Source organism: Urocitellus parryii, chromosome 11 (genome assembly GCF_045843805.1).
Source record: "Urocitellus parryii isolate mUroPar1 chromosome 11, mUroPar1.hap1, whole genome shotgun sequence".
In the NCBI taxonomy this organism is placed as follows: Eukaryota; Metazoa; Chordata; class Mammalia; order Rodentia; family Sciuridae; genus Urocitellus; species Urocitellus parryii.
In genome coordinates this window covers 121,527,381-121,544,822 of record NC_135541.1, presented here as the reverse complement: position 1 = coordinate 121,544,822, position 17,442 = coordinate 121,527,381, and the positions used below count along the sequence as shown (strand labels likewise).

At 56.4% G+C, this 17,442-nt stretch overlaps 2 protein-coding genes across 4 annotated transcripts; both read right to left on the bottom strand.

Moving 5' to 3' along the window:
• Positions 1-207: 207 nt before the first annotated feature.
• Positions 208-4,625, bottom strand: Muc1 (mucin 1, cell surface associated). Its single transcript, XM_077791628.1, has 7 exons — positions 4,568-4,625; positions 2,248-2,666; positions 2,094-2,149; positions 1,817-1,950; positions 1,558-1,679; positions 1,326-1,475; positions 208-332 (listed from the first exon to the last, which is right to left on the bottom strand). Exons 1-7 carry the CDS (start codon positions 4,623-4,625, stop codon positions 258-260), a joined length of 1,014 nt encoding a protein of 337 aa, XP_077647754.1. The 3' UTR covers positions 208-257.
• Positions 4,626-7,094: 2,469 nt separating this feature from the next.
• On the bottom strand, positions 7,095-16,941 carry Thbs3 (thrombospondin 3). 3 transcript variants are annotated; one of them, XM_026404931.2, is made up of 23 exons: positions 16,863-16,941; positions 15,643-15,849; positions 14,817-15,073; positions 14,614-14,716; positions 13,572-13,598; positions 13,289-13,371; positions 13,155-13,206; positions 12,881-13,029; positions 12,367-12,507; positions 12,091-12,168; positions 11,592-11,744; positions 11,274-11,384; positions 11,077-11,184; positions 10,743-10,902; positions 10,406-10,524; positions 10,240-10,292; positions 9,783-9,976; positions 9,422-9,600; positions 9,257-9,305; positions 8,846-9,042; positions 8,450-8,622; positions 7,441-7,580; positions 7,095-7,355 (listed from the first exon to the last, which is right to left on the bottom strand). In XM_026404931.2, exons 1-23 carry the CDS (start codon positions 16,939-16,941, stop codon positions 7,297-7,299), a joined length of 2,871 nt encoding a protein of 956 aa, XP_026260716.1. In that variant the 3' UTR covers positions 7,095-7,296. The 3 variants fall into 3 exon arrangements, with proteins under 3 accessions (XP_026260716.1, XP_077659876.1, XP_077659877.1); XM_077803750.1 differs by having other exon boundaries at positions 11,592-11,714; XM_077803751.1 differs by lacking the exon at positions 13,289-13,371 and having other exon boundaries at positions 13,162-13,206.
• Positions 16,942-17,442: the final 501 nt, after the last annotated feature.

Sequence of the window (17,442 nt, the reverse complement as noted above, 5' to 3'; positions counted from 1 at the left end):
CTCACTTCTGTGGCCAGAATTTCTAGGCCAATCCTCCTGAGAGCTACCACGGCCCCACTGTCCCAGGCATATCCTCCAGGGCACAGCTGGGCTTCACCAGGCTAAGATGGGTTAGGGGGCTTGGTAGAGCCTCTGAGGGAGGCTGTGAGCAGCCCACCCGGATTCCCAGCTCATTAGCCCAGATTGGGGGAGGGGGGCTCTGGCAGTGAAGAACCTGAGGCACTTCTGGCAGCTGAGGCTGAGCAGGTGACCTGTCCCTACAAGTTGGCAGAAGTGGCTGCCACTGCTGGGTTCGTGTAAGAGAGGCTGCCTCCGCCATTGCCTGCAGACACCTGGGTGGAGGGAAAAGAGATCCAGGGTGAGGGGCAAAAGCTGTCTCTTGGGACCGCTGGATGGCTCCCCAGTCTGGGGTAGTCAGCCCAGGGACTGGATCAGCCTTCAAGGGGTTAACTTGGAGACAGCACCTGCAGCCCCACCAGCAGCCAGGTGACTGTAAACAGCCCGCTCCTCTCACTGCTCCCTTCCACCCCCTCCCCGGCGCTGCTCAGCCCCCTTGCCTGCCCAGCCTGCACCTTGCCCGCTTCTCTCTCCATTTTCTGCTCCTCCAGCCCAAGTGGGGGGTTGTGTCCACGCGAGCATATAAAACCAGGAGAAGGCGATCCCCAGAAGGAGAGAAAGGGAGGCAGGAAAAGGAAACTCATCTCCTCCCCCACTGGAGTGGCTTTCCAGTCCCGGCTGACTGCTATAATTATTTACTAGGTCCTGCACAGAAAGGCAGTGTGTGTGTGTGTGTGTGTGTGTGTGTGTGTGTGTGGTGGGGGGGTGTCCTTGCTTCCCTGAGGCTCCCAGGAACCCCTCCGCTCTGCTCACCTGATTTGGTGAGATTTCTTCCTCTCCCCTGGAGACCCCCCCAGCCTTTCTCAATCTACTCCCCACTCCAAGGAGGAGGTGAACAGGGCGCCCAGGTGTACTCCTGTGACTCTGCAGGAAGAGCTCCCCTGGACACACTGCCCCACCCATTTTGCCTCTGGGCATCCTACTGAGCACTGCCCTGGTGCCCATTCAGCCAGTGGTGAATGTGGACAGGTAATGAATGCTCTTTGGGGAATGTTGGTAATGAGGTTATTCCCTCTTGAGGTCCCCTTGCTTCCTTGATCTCTTTCCCAGACCTGTGCCCCAGAGCACCTCCAAGCACCCCCACCAATCTTGCCAGGCTCTTTAAGGCTCACCTCTTACAAACTCTTTGGGTTTCCAAATATCCCCCTGGGACACCTCCCCAGCCAGAGCCTCTGCCTCCATTCCCTGCTTGGGGGGCCCAGCCTCACCTCCTCATAGGGGCTACGGTTGGTACTTCCAGGGGGCATATAGCGCCCATGGGTGTGATAAGTGGGGTATTCACTCATAGGATGGTAGGTTTCCCGGGATGGAAAGATATCCAGATGCCCATAGTTCTTTTGGCGACACCGACACACCGCCTGGGGAGACAGGAATGTATGCTGGACCACAGGGTTCCGTCTACCAGGGGATTCCAGTGAAGGCCAGAGCCTGAGTACTTACCAAGGCAATGAGATATAAGATGGCCAACGCAAGTAGAACACAGACCAGCACCAGCAGGGCAATGCCCCAGCCTGGTACCCCAGACCCAGACTGGGCAGAGGAAGGAAACAGCACCTCATTCGCTAAAAGGAAAAGCAGTGGTCAAGGAAGTCTCCAAAAGGAGGTAGCCCTCCTCCTGCTAGCACCAAAGGAAAGAGCACAACCGGAGGGAGAGGAGACCCTTCATGGGGCTCGGCTCTAGTTGGGGATGTAGCCTCACCTTTGATTCTTGAGATGTTCAGGTTATAATTGGATCCTTCCTCTTTAAGCTGATGAAACTGTGACATCACTTCCTTGGCATTGGTGGTACCCTCCCGGAAGACGAGAGTCAGTTCTGCCACCACAGATCCTGGTCTGGTCATAGGAAATAATCAATTCAGCCAAAGGTTCCAGCTTTTGGCTCATTATTTCCCCCCAACCTTAAACACAAGGTCCCGCACAACATTTATGACCACAAGCCCCAAAACACACACACACAGTCTGACCCAGAACTGTACCTGAACATGATATTAAAGAGGCCCAGAAAACCATCTTGTTTATAAACCTGCAAAACCTGGGTGAGAGGAAAAGGACTCAGGCTTAATGCAAAAGATTGAAATAATTCTGAAAGCTGCCCTACGGGAGTATGGCAAAAGAAAGGCAGATACCCACCAATTCAGAAATGTTCCTCTGCAGTTCTTGATAGTAGTTGGTTTCAGGGTTTTCCAGGGAAGAATTAAACTTGAGGTTTGAAATGTAAAAAGACAGGGAGAAGAAAGAGACCCTAACATACACCTGGGAAGGAGAACTATGATTGGAGGAGGTGAAGGGAGGCACCGTGCTATGGCTATTGCTACTATTGCTCATGTTGGCAGTGGTGGTGGAAATGTCAGATGGCTGGCTGGAAACTGAGGATTTAGTACCCTTGTCAAGTAGGGTTGTAGTAGCCATAGTAGAAGTGCCACTGTGTACTGAAGTGGCAGCTGAGGCTGATGAAGTCCCTGCAGTTGGGGCTGAAGTGTTATTGTGGGCTGGGGTGGAGGCTGAGCTGCTTGGAGCCCCAGTGGTCCCAGATGAGTGGCTATGGTGGGCTGGGGTGGAGGCTGAGCTGCTTGGAGCCCCAGTGGTCCCAGATGAGTGGCTATGGTGGGCTGGGGTGGAGGCTGAGCTGCTTGGAGCCCCAGTGGTCCCAGATGAGTGGCTATGGTGGGCTGGGGTGGAGGCTGAGCTGCTTGGAGCCCCAGTGGTCCCAGATGAGTGGCTATGGTGGGCTGGGGTGGAGGCTGAGCTGCTTGGAGTCCCAGTGGTCCCAGATGAGTGGCTATGGTGGGCTGGGGTGGAGGCTGAGCTGCTTGGAGCCCCAGTGGTCCCAGATGAGTGGCTATGGTGGGCTGGGGTGGAGGCTGAGCTGCTTGGAGTCCCAGTGGTTCCAGATGAGTGGCTATGGTGGGCTGGGGTGGAGGCTGAGCTGCTTGGAGCCCCACTGGTTCCAGATGAGGTGCCATGGTGGGCTGGGGTGGAGGCTGAGCTGCTTGGAGCCCCAGTGGTCCCAGATGAGTGGCTATGGTGGGCTGGGGTGGAAGCTGAGCCGCTTGGAGTCCCAGTGGTCCCAGATGAGTGGCTATGGTGGACTGGGGTGGAGGCTGAGCCGCTTGGAACCCCAGTGGTCCCAGATGAGTGGCTATGGTGGGCTGGGGTGGAGGCTGAGCTGCTGCTTGGAGCCCCAGTAGTTCCAGATGAGGTGCCATGGTGGGCTGGGGTGGAGGCTGAGCTGCTGCTTGGAGCCCCAGTGGTCCCAGATGAGTGGCTATGGTGGGCTGGGGTGGAGGCTGAGCTGCTTGGAGTCCCAGTGGTCCCAGATGAGTGGCCATGATGGGCTGGGGTGGAGGCTGAGCTGCTTGGAGCCCCAGTGGTCCCAGATGAGTGGCCATGGTGGGCTGGGGTGGAGGCTGAGCTGCTTGGAGTCCCAGTGGTCCCAGATGAGTGGCTATGGTGGGCTGGGGTGGAGGCTGAGCTGCTTGGAGTCCCAGTGGTCCCAGATGAGGTGCCATGGTGGGCTGGGGTGGAGGCTGAGCTGCTTGGAGCCCCAGTGGTTCCAGATGAGGTGCCATGGTGGGCTGGGGTGGAGGCTGAGCTGCTTGGAGCCCCAGTGGTTCCAGATGAGTGGCTATGATGGGCTGGGGTGGAGGCTGAGCTGCTTGGAGCCCCAGTGGTCCCAGATGAGTGGCTATGGTGGGCTGGGGTGGAGGCTGAGCTACTTAGAGCCCCCGTGGTTCCAGATGAGGTGCCATGGTGGGCTGGGGTGGTGGCAGAGCTTGATGGAGACCTGCTGCTTGGAATTGTAGTGATCACAGAATTGGTCGAGTGTAGGGCAGTGGTGGAGACTTGAGATAAGGTAACGCTATTCTGTCCTGGAATGGCAGCAGAGCATGAACCAGAGCTGAGGTGGGGAGTAAACTTTTGGTCATTCTCACAGTACTTCTCTCAACACAGTTGGACACTGGGTTACTTTCTGACCTAATTGGAGCCAGAAATTGTAAGAACTACTTGGTTGGAGGGCAAATCAGAGCAAGGAGAAAATATAACCTTTGCTAACAGGAGAAGTAATATCAGGAGGACTGGGGATTGGTCGGCATCGGGCAGCCCCTGGGTCTGCCCCCCTCCTCCTACCCTGCTGGCAGCCTCTCCCACTCTTCCCATACACCTCTGCTCCTGGCTGGTCCATTTCTTCACTCCTAAGACTTACCCTTCCCGACTCCCTTCCCTCCTAGACTTCTCTTCAGGACATTCTCTTCCCCTGCACCCCCTCTCCTGGGGGGCTGCCTCTTTTCAGCCTGTCCTGAGTCTCTCTCCTTCATTCTGGTACCAACCTGTTCACACCTGTCTGCAATTTCTGACTCTCTTGGTGCCATCTGCCAGGAAATAAAACCCACAGAAAGTCCAGGAATACCACATGAGCAGGGCAGCCCCCTCCAAACCTCAGGCCCCTCACCTGGAAGCACTGGGAGAAGCAGCAGCAGGAAGAAGGGGGACTGGATGCCAGGTGTCATGGTGGTGTTGAACTGGTGGGGAGGGGGCAGAGCAGACTCCAGCCACACTGCAGTGAGTTGGAGCGGCACTGGCGCCTGCTGCTTTATACCAGTCCCCCCCTTCCGCCCTAGGCACAGCCGGAGCAGGTGACAGGTGACAAAACTCCGCCCCCCTTCCCCCTTCCTTACCTCCTGCCTTTTCCTCCTCCTCCCCAACCATTCCTGAGTAGGGTACATGGGCTCCAATCACTCAACTTCTGACAACCTGTTTGTTCTTCACTGGCCTCCCCCTTTTACCAACCACTCCCTGACTCCAGGAGGTGGGTGTGGGGGAGGGGGTTAGGGAGCGTGACCCCCCTCCCCCCCCCGTTCTACTTTTAGCCCCAGCACAACAGCTAAGGTGAGGAAAGGGAGCAGAGAAGGGGGGCCTAGTGAAGGCCCTGACAGCAAGGCCAGGAGGCCTACCCCGAGGTCCGCCACTCTACTTCCCTCCCCTACGGGTCCTTTGAAGCCCCACTCTGCGTGCTGAGAAGAAATAAGAGTGCTTAATAACGAGTGAACTAGGTGCTAGTTTTGGGCTCCCTCCCTGCCCCCCTCCACTTCCCGGAATAGCCCCACCCTTCTAACCGCTCCCTGTCCCGTTCCACACACGGTTCTACCCTGAAACCCACAGTCCCCGCCCCGGCCGGCCGGGCTTTCCAGCAGCCTGGGTTCCCTCCTCGGCTTTCTCCCGAGAAGGGGGCGGGGGGAAATTTCCACTTAAAGAAGGTCGAAACCTGGGCTCTGCCGAACCCTAGGGTTCTTCCTTTCCAGCCTCCACCTCCAGTTGCTGCTGGGAGCTCCTGCCCTCTAGTGGCCGACCCTGGCGTCCGGAGGGGCCCCGATCCAGGGGAGAGGAGGTTGGGCGACATTGACTGAATGGGGGCAGTGAGATCCTGGGGAAGCTGGGCCCTGGCGGGAAGTATCAATGCCTTGGAAGGAAAGCGGGGGGGGGGGGGCGCCACACACAACCGTGGGGTCGGGGGCAGTAGGTGGGGACTCAGACGCTGGGGGTGGTGTCTGGAGGAAATGATTCTAAGTGGGTGGGGTCCTGAGGCTTATAGAAGGGGCGTCGAGGTCTCTGGGAGAGGACATCGGAATGTGGGAGGGGGGAGTAGGACAGGTTCCGTGAGGGTACTCGCGGATTTAGGAGACCGAGTAGGTGGAGTGACAGAATGGAATTTAGGAATACAACTGTCCTCCGGGGAGCAGAGTGGTGCAGGTGCGCGTGCGTTGGGAGAGCAAAACCGTACGTGAGGGTGCGTCATTTGGGAGAATCGAAAGGTACTTTGAAGGCCGGAAATGTTTGCGGGGAAGGGAGGTATTTGGGGCCACTGCGGCACGTGGTCTCAGGGTGTCGGCTGGGTCCGGGGTTCCCGCTGGTGGCCTAGGCCAACAGAGGCAGTGTCGAGGGGATGGGGAAAACAACTCTTAGCCCCGACAACACAGACTGGAAACCAGTACTTTAAGAACATTCCTGCAAGGCGCGAGACTGGAGGGAAGCCCAGGCAGGAGCGGGGGACCACCGCTCCCGCGCCCGCTGCTCGGCCCCCAAAGCACCGCTTTGTGCGGCGCGGTACCCCGTGGGCGGCGCTGGGCGCGGTACGTCCGCGCGCTCGCGAGCGGGCTGGAGGCGGGGAAGGCCCCCCACCAGCCCGTTTGAGAAAGTAGGAATATCTAGGTGGGCGGCCCCAAACCTCAACTCTGGAGTTGCCTGGCAACAGCCATTCAGTTCGGTTGCTGGGACACGCGTCACCATGGTGACGGCTCCGCGCCGCTCAGTCTGAGTATTTAAAGAGCAAGCGCGCGCAACGCCCGGGCGTCGGAAAGCGGCGTTCTTGGGCACCGCAGTCTCCCCTTCTCCCTTTACCCCTCCCCTTTACCATCCCCTTCACCCTTAGAGGCGCCAAGTCTTTGGCCTGCTTCTAAGGTGAACCCAACTCCCCAGAGTGCACCCCAGTCCTTGAGCCCGGCTGGCTTCAGGCTGTAGGGAGTGGGATCCCGGGCCCCGGGCGGGCGGGAGGGACGGGACGCGGTGCAGTGTTGTTACTTCCCCCGCCAATATTGCACTCGTCCCGGCCTCCGGCCCCCTCGGCCCCCCGGCCTCCCCCTCTCCTCAAGCGGGGCAGCCCCCGCCCTCCTGGCTTTCGATACCGGCTGATCTAAGATAGACTGGAGTGTCGCCGCTGCCACCGTGAGTAAGTGGGGCTGGGAGGACTTTAGCCATCCTCCGAACAGCACCTCATCCTTCACTTAACCCCATCTGGCACCTTCTCCACCCGCGACCCAAATCAGCCAAACTTTCCTTAGCTCTCTAACTTCTAGCCTACCAGCTTTCCTCTGACGCCCTCAGGTTCCTTCTTGATTCCCACCCTATCCCAGAAAACCCCTAAACAAGCAATTGCACTGGCTTAGAAAACAACTGGAACTTTATGGCAATCTGCTATTTTCTTTCCTGGGGTTAGTACCTGAGTAATACCCCTTGAAAATGTCCCAACCCCTGAACAGTGGGGGTGCTGCCCCACTGGGGCTGAACTGAGGGTGCCAGAGGAGGGTCTATGTTTGGCTGAGGGGCTGTAGTTTAGACCTCAGAGTCTCCAGGATGGACCCCAAGGCCAGAGAGTCTAAAATCAGGAATCTGGTGGCCACCTCCTCACACCCTTCCCTGCAGCAGCTGCCTCCGGAATGGCTCAAAGTCCTCGGGCACTGTGTCTGAAGAAGGGGAAATAAGTAAGGTCAGAGAAGGCGACTCTCCCAGGACATGTGAGGGGTCAGATTGATCTGTCTAGAGCCTCACCGTTGCATCGATACTGGAGATTGGACCAAATGATGTTTTCCTGGGAGAAGCAGAATACACCAAGACGCCCCCCTCGCATGGATGTGTCAATGATCACCCCAGAATCCGCCACTAGCTGGGGACCCTCATAGAGCTTCACCCTGTCCAGGATAGGGGTGTCCATTGGTGCTAAGGTGCCAGTGGGTACAGTGCCTCCATGTCCCAGGCCCTGCTCATCCCAGCCCCCCTTGAGCTCACCAGGCTGAAGAGAGAAGGGAGAGGAGGAAAGGGGAGGGAAGGGGGTGCTTTTCTCAGGCCAGGGGCCCCTAGCTCTTTGTCCAGCCCCTTTTGCATCTCAAAGCACCAGCCGCATTCCAAGCGAGGATTGGGTTGCCATGGCGATGAGCACAATGGGCAGGGGGGTGAAGTCACCCACTTCCCAGGCTCTAGTCAACCCCCCTTTATCCCCAGCTCTGGCGCCCCACAGCACTAGGCACCTTAAAGGGGCACCAACCCCAGGCCCCTGGACTCTGAGTTCTTGACTATGAAAAAAGTCCAGCCTCCAAGCACACCCATTTCCCCTCCCTTCTCAAGTTGTCCCCATCAACTAGGGACACTTGTGGGAGGGAACTGCAAAGTTGTGGACAAAGTGCTGAACTGAGAGGCCTGGGAGGTCTGGGCCTCTGTAAAATCCCTTCCAGGTCAGCTGCTGATGAAGTAGGCTCTGGGCTGTGCCACTTAGGGGGTTGGAAGTGATGGGCCCCGTACAGACTGGCCTGGGGTCTGAGGGCATCTAGCTCAATGCTCTTATTTTACAGAAGAAAAATGGGGCACAGAGAAGGTATGATGTGCCCAACACTGGCTACAGGTCCTGTCTGTGGTGAGAAGGGAGACGGAGAGAAGTGGCCATGGTCCCTACCCATGGCACTGAGGAACTGAGCAGAGGAGAGGTCACTGGTGAGTCCCAGCTAAAAGGGAAGGAAAGGCCCCAGCCTGGGGTCCTCCGGATGGACTCGGCCCCTCTCCTCACCGAATATAACCAACTTGAGGCCGGTGCAGCAGCTGCCAGCGATAGGAGGTCTTGTCACGCCAGCCCACATTTCGTGGGTCAGTCCATAACAGCCGTACCTGGTCAGGGGTATGGCCAGTATGCCACAGGGCATTCCGGAGGTGCTCACCTGGGCCAGACACTGATGTCACTGCCTGGGGATCATTGGCAAAGACACTAGGTCAACCATAGGACCAGAGAGAAGGGAAACACAAGGCTGGTACGTACAGATGGGAAGGGAGTCAAGGAGGCCCACAGAGCCGACCTGCAGGCCAGAGTCCTGAGGATTCCCCATCAGGCAGGAGAGGAGGCCCTGGGGTTGGCAGGGGAGAGCTTTGGGAACAGGCTTAGGTTGGGGAAACTGGGCAGCTGGGTTACCTTGAGCTGCAGCCCCGGCTGGGCAACAGCACGGAAAGGTGTGGCCTGCCAGTAGGTCTGCTCTGTCTGCTTCCACATGACCACATAGAAGCGGCCACTGTCCTGGTAACTGAAGAGAAAACCTGCGTAGTCATCGTCAGTCACTGTGTTCACATGGAAGGTACCTTCAAAGTCCACACCATTGAAGGCTGTGTATCCTGGGGTGGGGGTAGGGGTGGGGTAAAGGTCAGGGGCAGCAAATGGCCCACCGCAGGAGGGCTGGGAAGGGGTGCCTGCAGTATGTATGGCCAGCTTGTCCACTGCCTTCTCTGTTGCCTGCGCCCATCTTTCCCCTCCCTTTCCTCCCCCATGCTCTGTCCCTGAAGAATTCTTCCATTTGGAAGTTATTGAACTGGATGATCCCTTACATACCAACTGCCAAGCCAGGGTCACTGTTCATGGTCTGAACGATTTCCATGCCCTGGGGTTGTTCAGGAAAGAAAAAAGCCCTGATCCAGATGTACTACCCCACCTAGGCCCTACCTGGTGGTCTGGCCTGACAGTACCTGCCCAGCCCACTGCCCTGAGTCTAAGTACCTGATTGAGAACGACCCAGTTTGGGTCAATCTGAGCATCACCCTCAGGATCCAGGACGACCGTCTGATAGGCTCGGAAATCCGTGAGGGTTACCTCTGCACTTTCAGGACACACATCCAGGGGGTCGACTACTGCATCATTGTCAAAGTCATCCTCACACACATCACCAACACCATTGCCTGGGTAGATAAGGCTAGGAGCTCAGGAAGGCCTGGCCACTGCCAATGGCCAACACTGTCACCTCCTGGATCTTGCATTCCTGACTTCTCCCTACCTGCCCTTCCTTACTGCCCTGCAGGGCTTACTACCTCCCCCTGAGCAAAGTCCAAACCAGTCCAACCCTCTTTGGAGCAAGCCTTACCATCTGAGTCTTTCTGATTGGGATTGGGTACTAGACGACAGTTATCAGGACCGGGAGGCACATAATCTGGGACACCGTCATTGTCATCATCCCCATCACACTCATCTCCAAGTCCATCGTTGTCTGAGTCCAGCTGGGAGCTATTTGGCAGCTGTGGGCAGTTGTCCTTGGTATCCTGATGACCATCCCCATCGCTGCTCAGAAAAACAGTCACCAAATAATTGCTGTCCAAAGTCCCTCCATCCATCCTTTCTTTCCCTGTCTTCTGCTTAGGGGAGTCTTGAGCCTGCCCTCCATCCAGACCCCTTGCAGCCAGCCAGATGTGAAGGTCCAGCAATAGGAATGGAAGGGAGATTATGGGAATAGAGAATGAAGACTGAGCCATAGAGAGAAGTGAGAATGGACTAGAAGAAAGAAAAATATCCCCTGGAAGACTGTCTCTTGGCCAAGACCCCACCTGTCTTCATTGGTGTCACAGACATCTCCCACCAGGTCACTGTCTGCATCTGTCTGAGAGAGGGGCCTGATCTCACCATCTCCTCTTGATAACTCTGAAGATGGTGACCCACTTCCCATCCAAAGGGCTGGGGCTTTCCACTGATGACCCTTCCCCTCCCCTGTACCTGGGTAGGATTGCTCATTTCAGGGCAGCTGTCACAAGCATCTCCCACCCCATCTGCATCCCTGTCTGTCTGTAGCGGGTTAGGTACTTTAGGGCAATTGTCCAATCCATTGGGGATGCCTAGAAGACATGGGGGAAAGCACAGAGTTGTCACTAGAACACGCCTCACTCTTCTAACTTGGTGAACTTCCTGAGCTTGGTCTCCGTTATGTTGGTCATCTCCTCTGACCCAGGCCAGCTCCCACAGCATGCCTCCCATTTCTCACAGACCTCCTAGCTTCCCTGACTCATCCCCTCTATCCAAATTCCCAGCCTGCCCCTGAGCCCCAGGCCTGCACCATCCCCATCCACATCGTTGTCACAGGCGTCTCCTTCTCCATTGCCATCTGTGTCCTTCTGGTCATTGTTGGGAACATTGGGGCAGTTGTCACAGGCATCACCAAATGAATCTGTATCTGAGTTCTGCTGGTCCTTGTTGGGGAACAGTCGGCAGTTGTCCTGGTCAAGAAATGAGAGGGAAAGATCCACCTGTCCGGGGCCACAGGTTTAGAGCTCCCTAATCTGGAGTTCTGGAACCTTCTTAGAGTACTGTCAAGGGGCAGGATTATGGGAGAGGCCAGAGAGAACCGAACAGGAGGAAGAGAGCAGAGGGCAGGATGGTCTGGGGACCACCTCAACATTCTTGATCCCATCCCCGTCAGCATCTTCATCACACTGGTCCCCCACGCCATCATTGTCAGCATCTTCTTGCCCAGAGTTAGGTGTCAAAAGGCAGTTGTCCTGAAGTTCAGGGGGAGGGAGAGAACGGATGAGTTCTGGCCTGACCCAGCCTGGGGCTCCCCACCACACTGGTCCACCAGCCCCTGCACCTGCTTGCAGTGTTTGTTGTTATCCATGCAGGGCAGCGCCTGATCCGGGTAGCCGTCAATGTCTGTGTCAGGCCCACACACGTTCCCGTTCCCGGCCCAGCCCACATTACACTGGGGTGGGTGACACAAACAGCAGGAATTAGCAACTTGGGATGGCTTCCCATGCCCCACCACTCCCTCTCTAGGCCCTACTTTTCCCACTAGCCAGTTCCTGGGCCCAGACCCACCGCCCTTTTCCACGAAGTCCCCCAACCTTAAACATGTTCACTAGTCTTCGCCCTTTCCCTACATTTCCTTCCCTTGTCCTTCCCAGCCCACCTGGCAGGACACTGCACCATTTCGTTCAAAGAGGCAGTGAGCATGAACGTGGCAGGGGCTGTGGGCTGGACTGAAACAGGTCCTTGCTGGGAGGCAGCCCTGGGTCTGGTTGCCCAGGAAACCCTGGCGGCAGGGACCACATCTGAAAGATCCCTGAGAGAGAAAGTAGAGCCGGGAAAGAGGCTGGGGCCACCAGGTGCCCTGGACTGGCACTGCCCTCCCTGAGGGTATAGCACCTGCCCTCACAGCCAACAGGGCATATTAGTTTCTCCTTTAGGCTCTCAGGACAATCTTTCAAAGTAGATAATAGCCCCATTTTTCAAATAAGGAAGCTTGAGAAGGTTAAATAACTTGCTAAAGGTCCCTGCTGGTTAGAGGCAGTAGGGTCCCTGTGAATACGGACTCTGTAGAACCCCAGGGAAGGAGGAAGAGAGCAGGAAATTTGATGATGGGTCATACATTTCTAACACCACCCCTGGAGACAGGGTGTTCAGCTCACCATGGTGTTGGTGCAGATGGAGTTTGGGTCACAGCCACCGTTGTTACCATCGTTGCATTCATCAATGTCATTGCAGACCTGAAGGGGCAGACTTTGGGTGGAACCAGACCAAGGGTAGTTCTCCGCAAATACAGGAGAAGGCATTGGTGTGGCCTTATCATGAGCATTAATAAGTCCAGACCCCAAGCCAATATAAAGCCAGCCTCACCCCATTTATCACCAGTGTCCCATGTCCGACCCAGAATCCCCTTCTCTAGACAGACTGTCCATCCTGACCTGTTTGCTGGCCCGGGCATAGTCAATTCCCACACCAGACACCCGGGTGCCCTTGTAGCCTCGAGGACAGGCCTCACAGTGGAAGCCGGGCATAGTGTTGATGCAGCTGGAGCCCGGGAAACAGGGGTCAGCGTGAGCACACTGAGGGCAAGAAAGCAGATATGAGGCTTCTCTCCAGAGAACCTCGGCCTATGATCCTGGAACCAGTGTTCCTGTTCTCTCCGCTCCACAATTCTCCCTCTCCATTCTCATGGTGCTCCTGATTTGCGCCCCAGCCTCCCTCTGATTTGCAATCTGTAATTGTACCCCTTGCTCAAACGGCCCTTCCACTCCCCAGCTCCTTCCATGTGGCCCTCCAGTCTTCTGCCAACCTCCCATCTCACTTTTTTGCTGGTCTCTTGACTTCTAACCCCCAGATTCCTCTGCTTCCAATCAACATTTCCCTAGCCTCTTGGGCCCTTCCTGATACCCTCACCCCAATTATCTGCACCCATGTGGGCTCTGCCTCCCCCACCTCATTGATGTCATCGCAGTGGGTGCCGTTGCCCTGCAGGCCTGGGGGACAAGGCCCACAGCGGTAGCCAGGATACTCGTACACTTCCATGCAGTCCACACCTCGGAAGCAGGGGTTGGGGCTGCAGTGGGAACGCTGTTCATGGAAGCCTGGGAGGCAGGGACAGTCAGAGCTACCCAGAGATCACCAGTCAAATGGTTAGAAGGGGAAGCCAAAGCCACAGGTGGGCAGCAGAGCGGTGCCATCTGGAGCCCTCCCCTGCTCTCCCACTCACCGCACACCTGACACTCCATGATGGTGTTTCGGATCAAAGACATTTCCTTCACCTAAAAAATGGGAAGGAGTCAGCTCTCAGCATCTGACACCCCACCCCTGGACTGGTAGCACCCTCGGCTGGCCCACCCAAACCTGGTCTCGGATATCATCCCGCAGCTCCACCAGGATCTGGTTGAAGAGGGTGAGTTGGGTGACCAGCGCCTTAGTCTGCTCTCCTGTCAGGGCCCATGTGTGGAGAGGCTCAGAACTGGGTCATCAGCCTTGAACCCTCCAAGGGCAACAAGCCACTGCTGCCCATCCCCTACCTTTTAAGACCCACCCACACCTGACTGAAGAGGACTTGGTTCCAGGCAGCTGCTCAAGCCTGGGGCCTCCTCCCCACCCTCACCCCTTCCCCACCTCATGGCCTACTCACCTAGAATGGATTGCAGTGCACTGGCCACTAGAGAGAAGAGAAGACATGGTCAGGGGGACAGGCTGGTGGGAAGTAGAAAGGAAGAAGGGGACAGGGCTGGAGCCTTAGAATAAAGATGAGATACTACATAGCACAAGGGCAGAGTTGGTTAGAAAGCAGCACCAATTTTTTTGTCTTGCTTTTGGGGTGCTGGGGATGGAACCCAAGGCCTCACAGGTTAGCCAAGAGCTCTATCTCAACCACATCCCCAGCTAGCACCAGTTCTGACCCTCTAAGGGGAGTTGCCTTATAGGAAGTCAAAATCCAAATTCTTGTTGGGGACTGTAGAGTACACCTGTAATCCCAGCAACTTGGGAGGCTGAGGCAGGAGGATTGGAAGTTCAAAGCCAGCCCCAGCAAATTAGCAAGGCACTTAGCAACTCAATGAGACCCTGTCTCTAAAAGGCTGGGGATGTGGATCAGTGGTTAAGCAACCCCAGGTTCAATCTCTGGCGCACACAAAAAAATTCCCCTGGTTCTCAGGCATGGAAGTAGCAGAATGGGTCCCAGTGAGTGGCCACCCAAACCAAGACAAGGGCCCCAGTACATTCCATTTCTGCCTTCCCAAGCTTCCTCCAAGAGCTCTTCCTGTATAAGAGCCTTCGAGTATCTGACAGACAGACCAGGCAGATGGGCAATGCTCAGAGACACTGCTGGTAGATGGCAGAGACCAAGAGGACCTACAAAAACCTGAAACAAGGATCTTGGCCAAGACCAAGAAAGTGCCTTCCTCCCCATTGTCTCCCAGGGATCCTCAGAATTGGACCTCTCTTGGGTCATGGTACTTTTCTGGCCTAGGCTGGGTGACCTGAACAGGGACACCTGTTTTTTTTTTTACTCAAATCTCCCATAGAGGAGATCATGGAGTTGAGGGTAAAAGATTGGGTCAGAAGTCCCAGGAATAGATGAGCCAAAGGAATGGGTGTTAGGGGAAAGGAAATCAGAAGGACAGAGTCACTGGAAACCACAGAACCCATGGCCTCATAAAAGGAGTCTCTGTTACCTGCACTGTGGATGGATTCATCCCCTTGGAATGGACATTCACTCAGGGCTCCTACACGGGCCATGGACCCGCCCAGAATAATTTTCATTGATTCCACAAAGCCCTGGGGGGGGGAGAGGACAGCAGGTAAAGTAGTTCTACCAATTCCTCCCCCCACTGGTGCAGACTGTCTCCACACAACTTGGAGGGTCTTTCCTGCTCACCTGCATCCTCAAATAAGCCTTCTGTCCGGTCCTAATCTCCAGCCCACTGACCTCTGCTGGAGGAATGGGGGCTAGTGCTGGGAGGCCGGCATGTTGGTCACCCAGTTTGCAGTCCACGTAGAGCTGCAAGCCAGGGCTGGGTCGGGAGGGACCTCGGAGTCGCAGGAGAGCTGTGTGTGTGCGGCCATCAGCCAGGCCTGCTTGCTGTAGGTTCACTGCGTGGACTTTGCCATCTTCCCGCTGGTACCGCACCAGCACTGCCCGGGAGGGGAGGTCAGTACGGGCACTATCCCCCATCCCCTGGGTCCCACTGAGCCGTGGATCAACTCTTCTGGACACCACATCTCTGGGGTTACCATCCCTAAATCAGCTATGTATCTCTCAACACTTTGCGCATAATAGGTATACAAACAAATGTTTTCAAATTGGTTCAGAGACAAGGACTTTCTTAGTCTTCAGTGCATCATATCAACCTATCCTCTGCCAGGATGGCAGCTAGTTCTAAACCCACTGACCTGTCCAGGGATCTGCGGGATCTCTGTCACTGCTGGAGCAGAGATGTCTCACCCTCTCTCTGGGCATTCTTAAGTATAGCCTCCCATACTTATAAATACCAGACCTCACCTTGCTATTTGGGCACCTGACCTCCTGATTTACTATGCATTCCATAACCCCTACTGTGCCCCTTGCTTGGTGCCTGGCCACAGCCTGATGGAACCATGGTTCCCAGAGGAGGTCAAGAAGAATTAAGAGGCACCTGATGTGGGGATGAGGGAGAGCACTCAAGGGAATCACTGCTGCAGAAAAGAAGATGCCCACCAGTCACCTTTGTTGATCTTGCCTACAACAGAGGCCTCCAGCCATCGCGTGTTGTCTTGGCGAGAGTAGAGGCCAAAGAGGACACCACCCTGCTTAGGGGGCAGGCGGAAGGTGGACAAGAGGTAGATGTCCCCAGCAGTGAGTAGAGCTGTCCGGATCTTCTCTGCCACAGCTACCATTTGCCGGGACTCACCCAGAGTCAGCAGGTCAATTACTGGCCAGGCAGGGGTTATCAAGGTCAGAAGAAGGAGTCAAGTGCTAAGACCTGCCTTCTCCCCTGAGCCCTCAGGGGTGGGGCATCCCTAGTTACCCACCACCACACCACCAAGCAGTGTAACTCCACCCTTTTGTTATCAGAGGACAGCCAAGGCAGTGAATCTTTCCTTCCTTCATTATTGCCTGTTACCTCCCTCTGGGAACCTGCAGAGCTGAGACTCACTTGGAAATAAGAAACCATCCCACAAACTTGAGATGCCCCCACCAGGTGGCGCAAGGGAGACGCTGTGCTGGTATGAGGCAGGAGTGGCACCTGGTGCCCACAGCGCAGAAATGGGAGGCAGCTTCTCTTTCCACTGCTGGGTCTGGCTCATTCCACACCCTGGTCCACCTCCTCCCATCCTGGGGACTCGGCACACTCATCTGGATAAGAACAGCTGCCCACTGAGGGCTCCCCCACCCCCCAGGGAATGTAAGACCCAGCTCTTCTGCCTCCTGTGTCCTGGCCAATCTGTGGTTTCCCCTCCAGCCAGTAAAGAATCTTTGCCTGTGTCATCTGCTCCAGCTACCTCTCCCACACCCATCAGGCCCATCCCACCACCAGACCTCCGGGAGAGCCTAGACCTCTCAGTCCCCACCCCCACCCTGACTTTCAGCAGCCAGGAGCCCAGGGAGAAGGGAAAGGATCCTCACAGTGCACCAACCTTCAGGCTGCTCTCCCTGACCCTTGGGGTGCCTGTGGATGCTCTATCAACCCAGCCAAGCACTCCCAACAACCCGCTCCTGAGTCCTTGGCTCTGGCCTCATGCCTAATCCTGGCCAGTTCCCACTCGAACAATCTCTGGTACCCACTCCTTTCCACCAGGCCATAATTTCACCAACTCTAGGCAGTGGAACTCTCCCCGGGCTCAATTTCAGGACTCTCCCCTTGCCCACAACCTCCCGCTACCTGTGCTGGGGGCAAATAGAGAGGAGACAGAGAGGAGTCTAGGAGGATGGAGACAGGCTTACCCTGCAGATCCTGACTAGCGGATGCGAAAGAGCAAAGGAGGAGAAGAGCCAGGGCCCCCCGAAGTTTCTGCGTCTCCATGCCGCTCAGCCGGTTCACTACCCCTGGCAGGCAGGCGGCTGGGAGGGGAAAGGCTAGGCGGAGAGAGCAGGAGCGGGGGGCGGAGGGACGGAGGGGGGAGTTGTAGGGGGGGCCAGCAGGCGGGTGAGGGGGGGCTGAAACAAAGAGCTGCCAATCACCCTGGAGGCATCACCAGCTCCGGGAACCAGGGGCACTGGGAGAGTCCTGGAGGCCTCCCTGCCTCTTGGTAGTCCGTAATGGTCCTCGCCCCCAGGTGCCTCCCTCTCCTCTATATCCCGTTATTGGGGGCCTCAACAAACAGCCCTACCGAATGCTACTGTTTTCTGGAAGCCACAGTTGGGGAAGGCTGGAACCCCTGGCATGGGCAATGCCAGTGGGCAGAAGAGGACGCCAAAGGGAGTGGCCGAAACTAGCTTGTTATAGTGCCCAGTGGATGCCCACATGGCTTGAAGCTTGCTGCTCTGGCGGAGCAAGTGCTCTTTAATTATTAGAGTGTGTGAG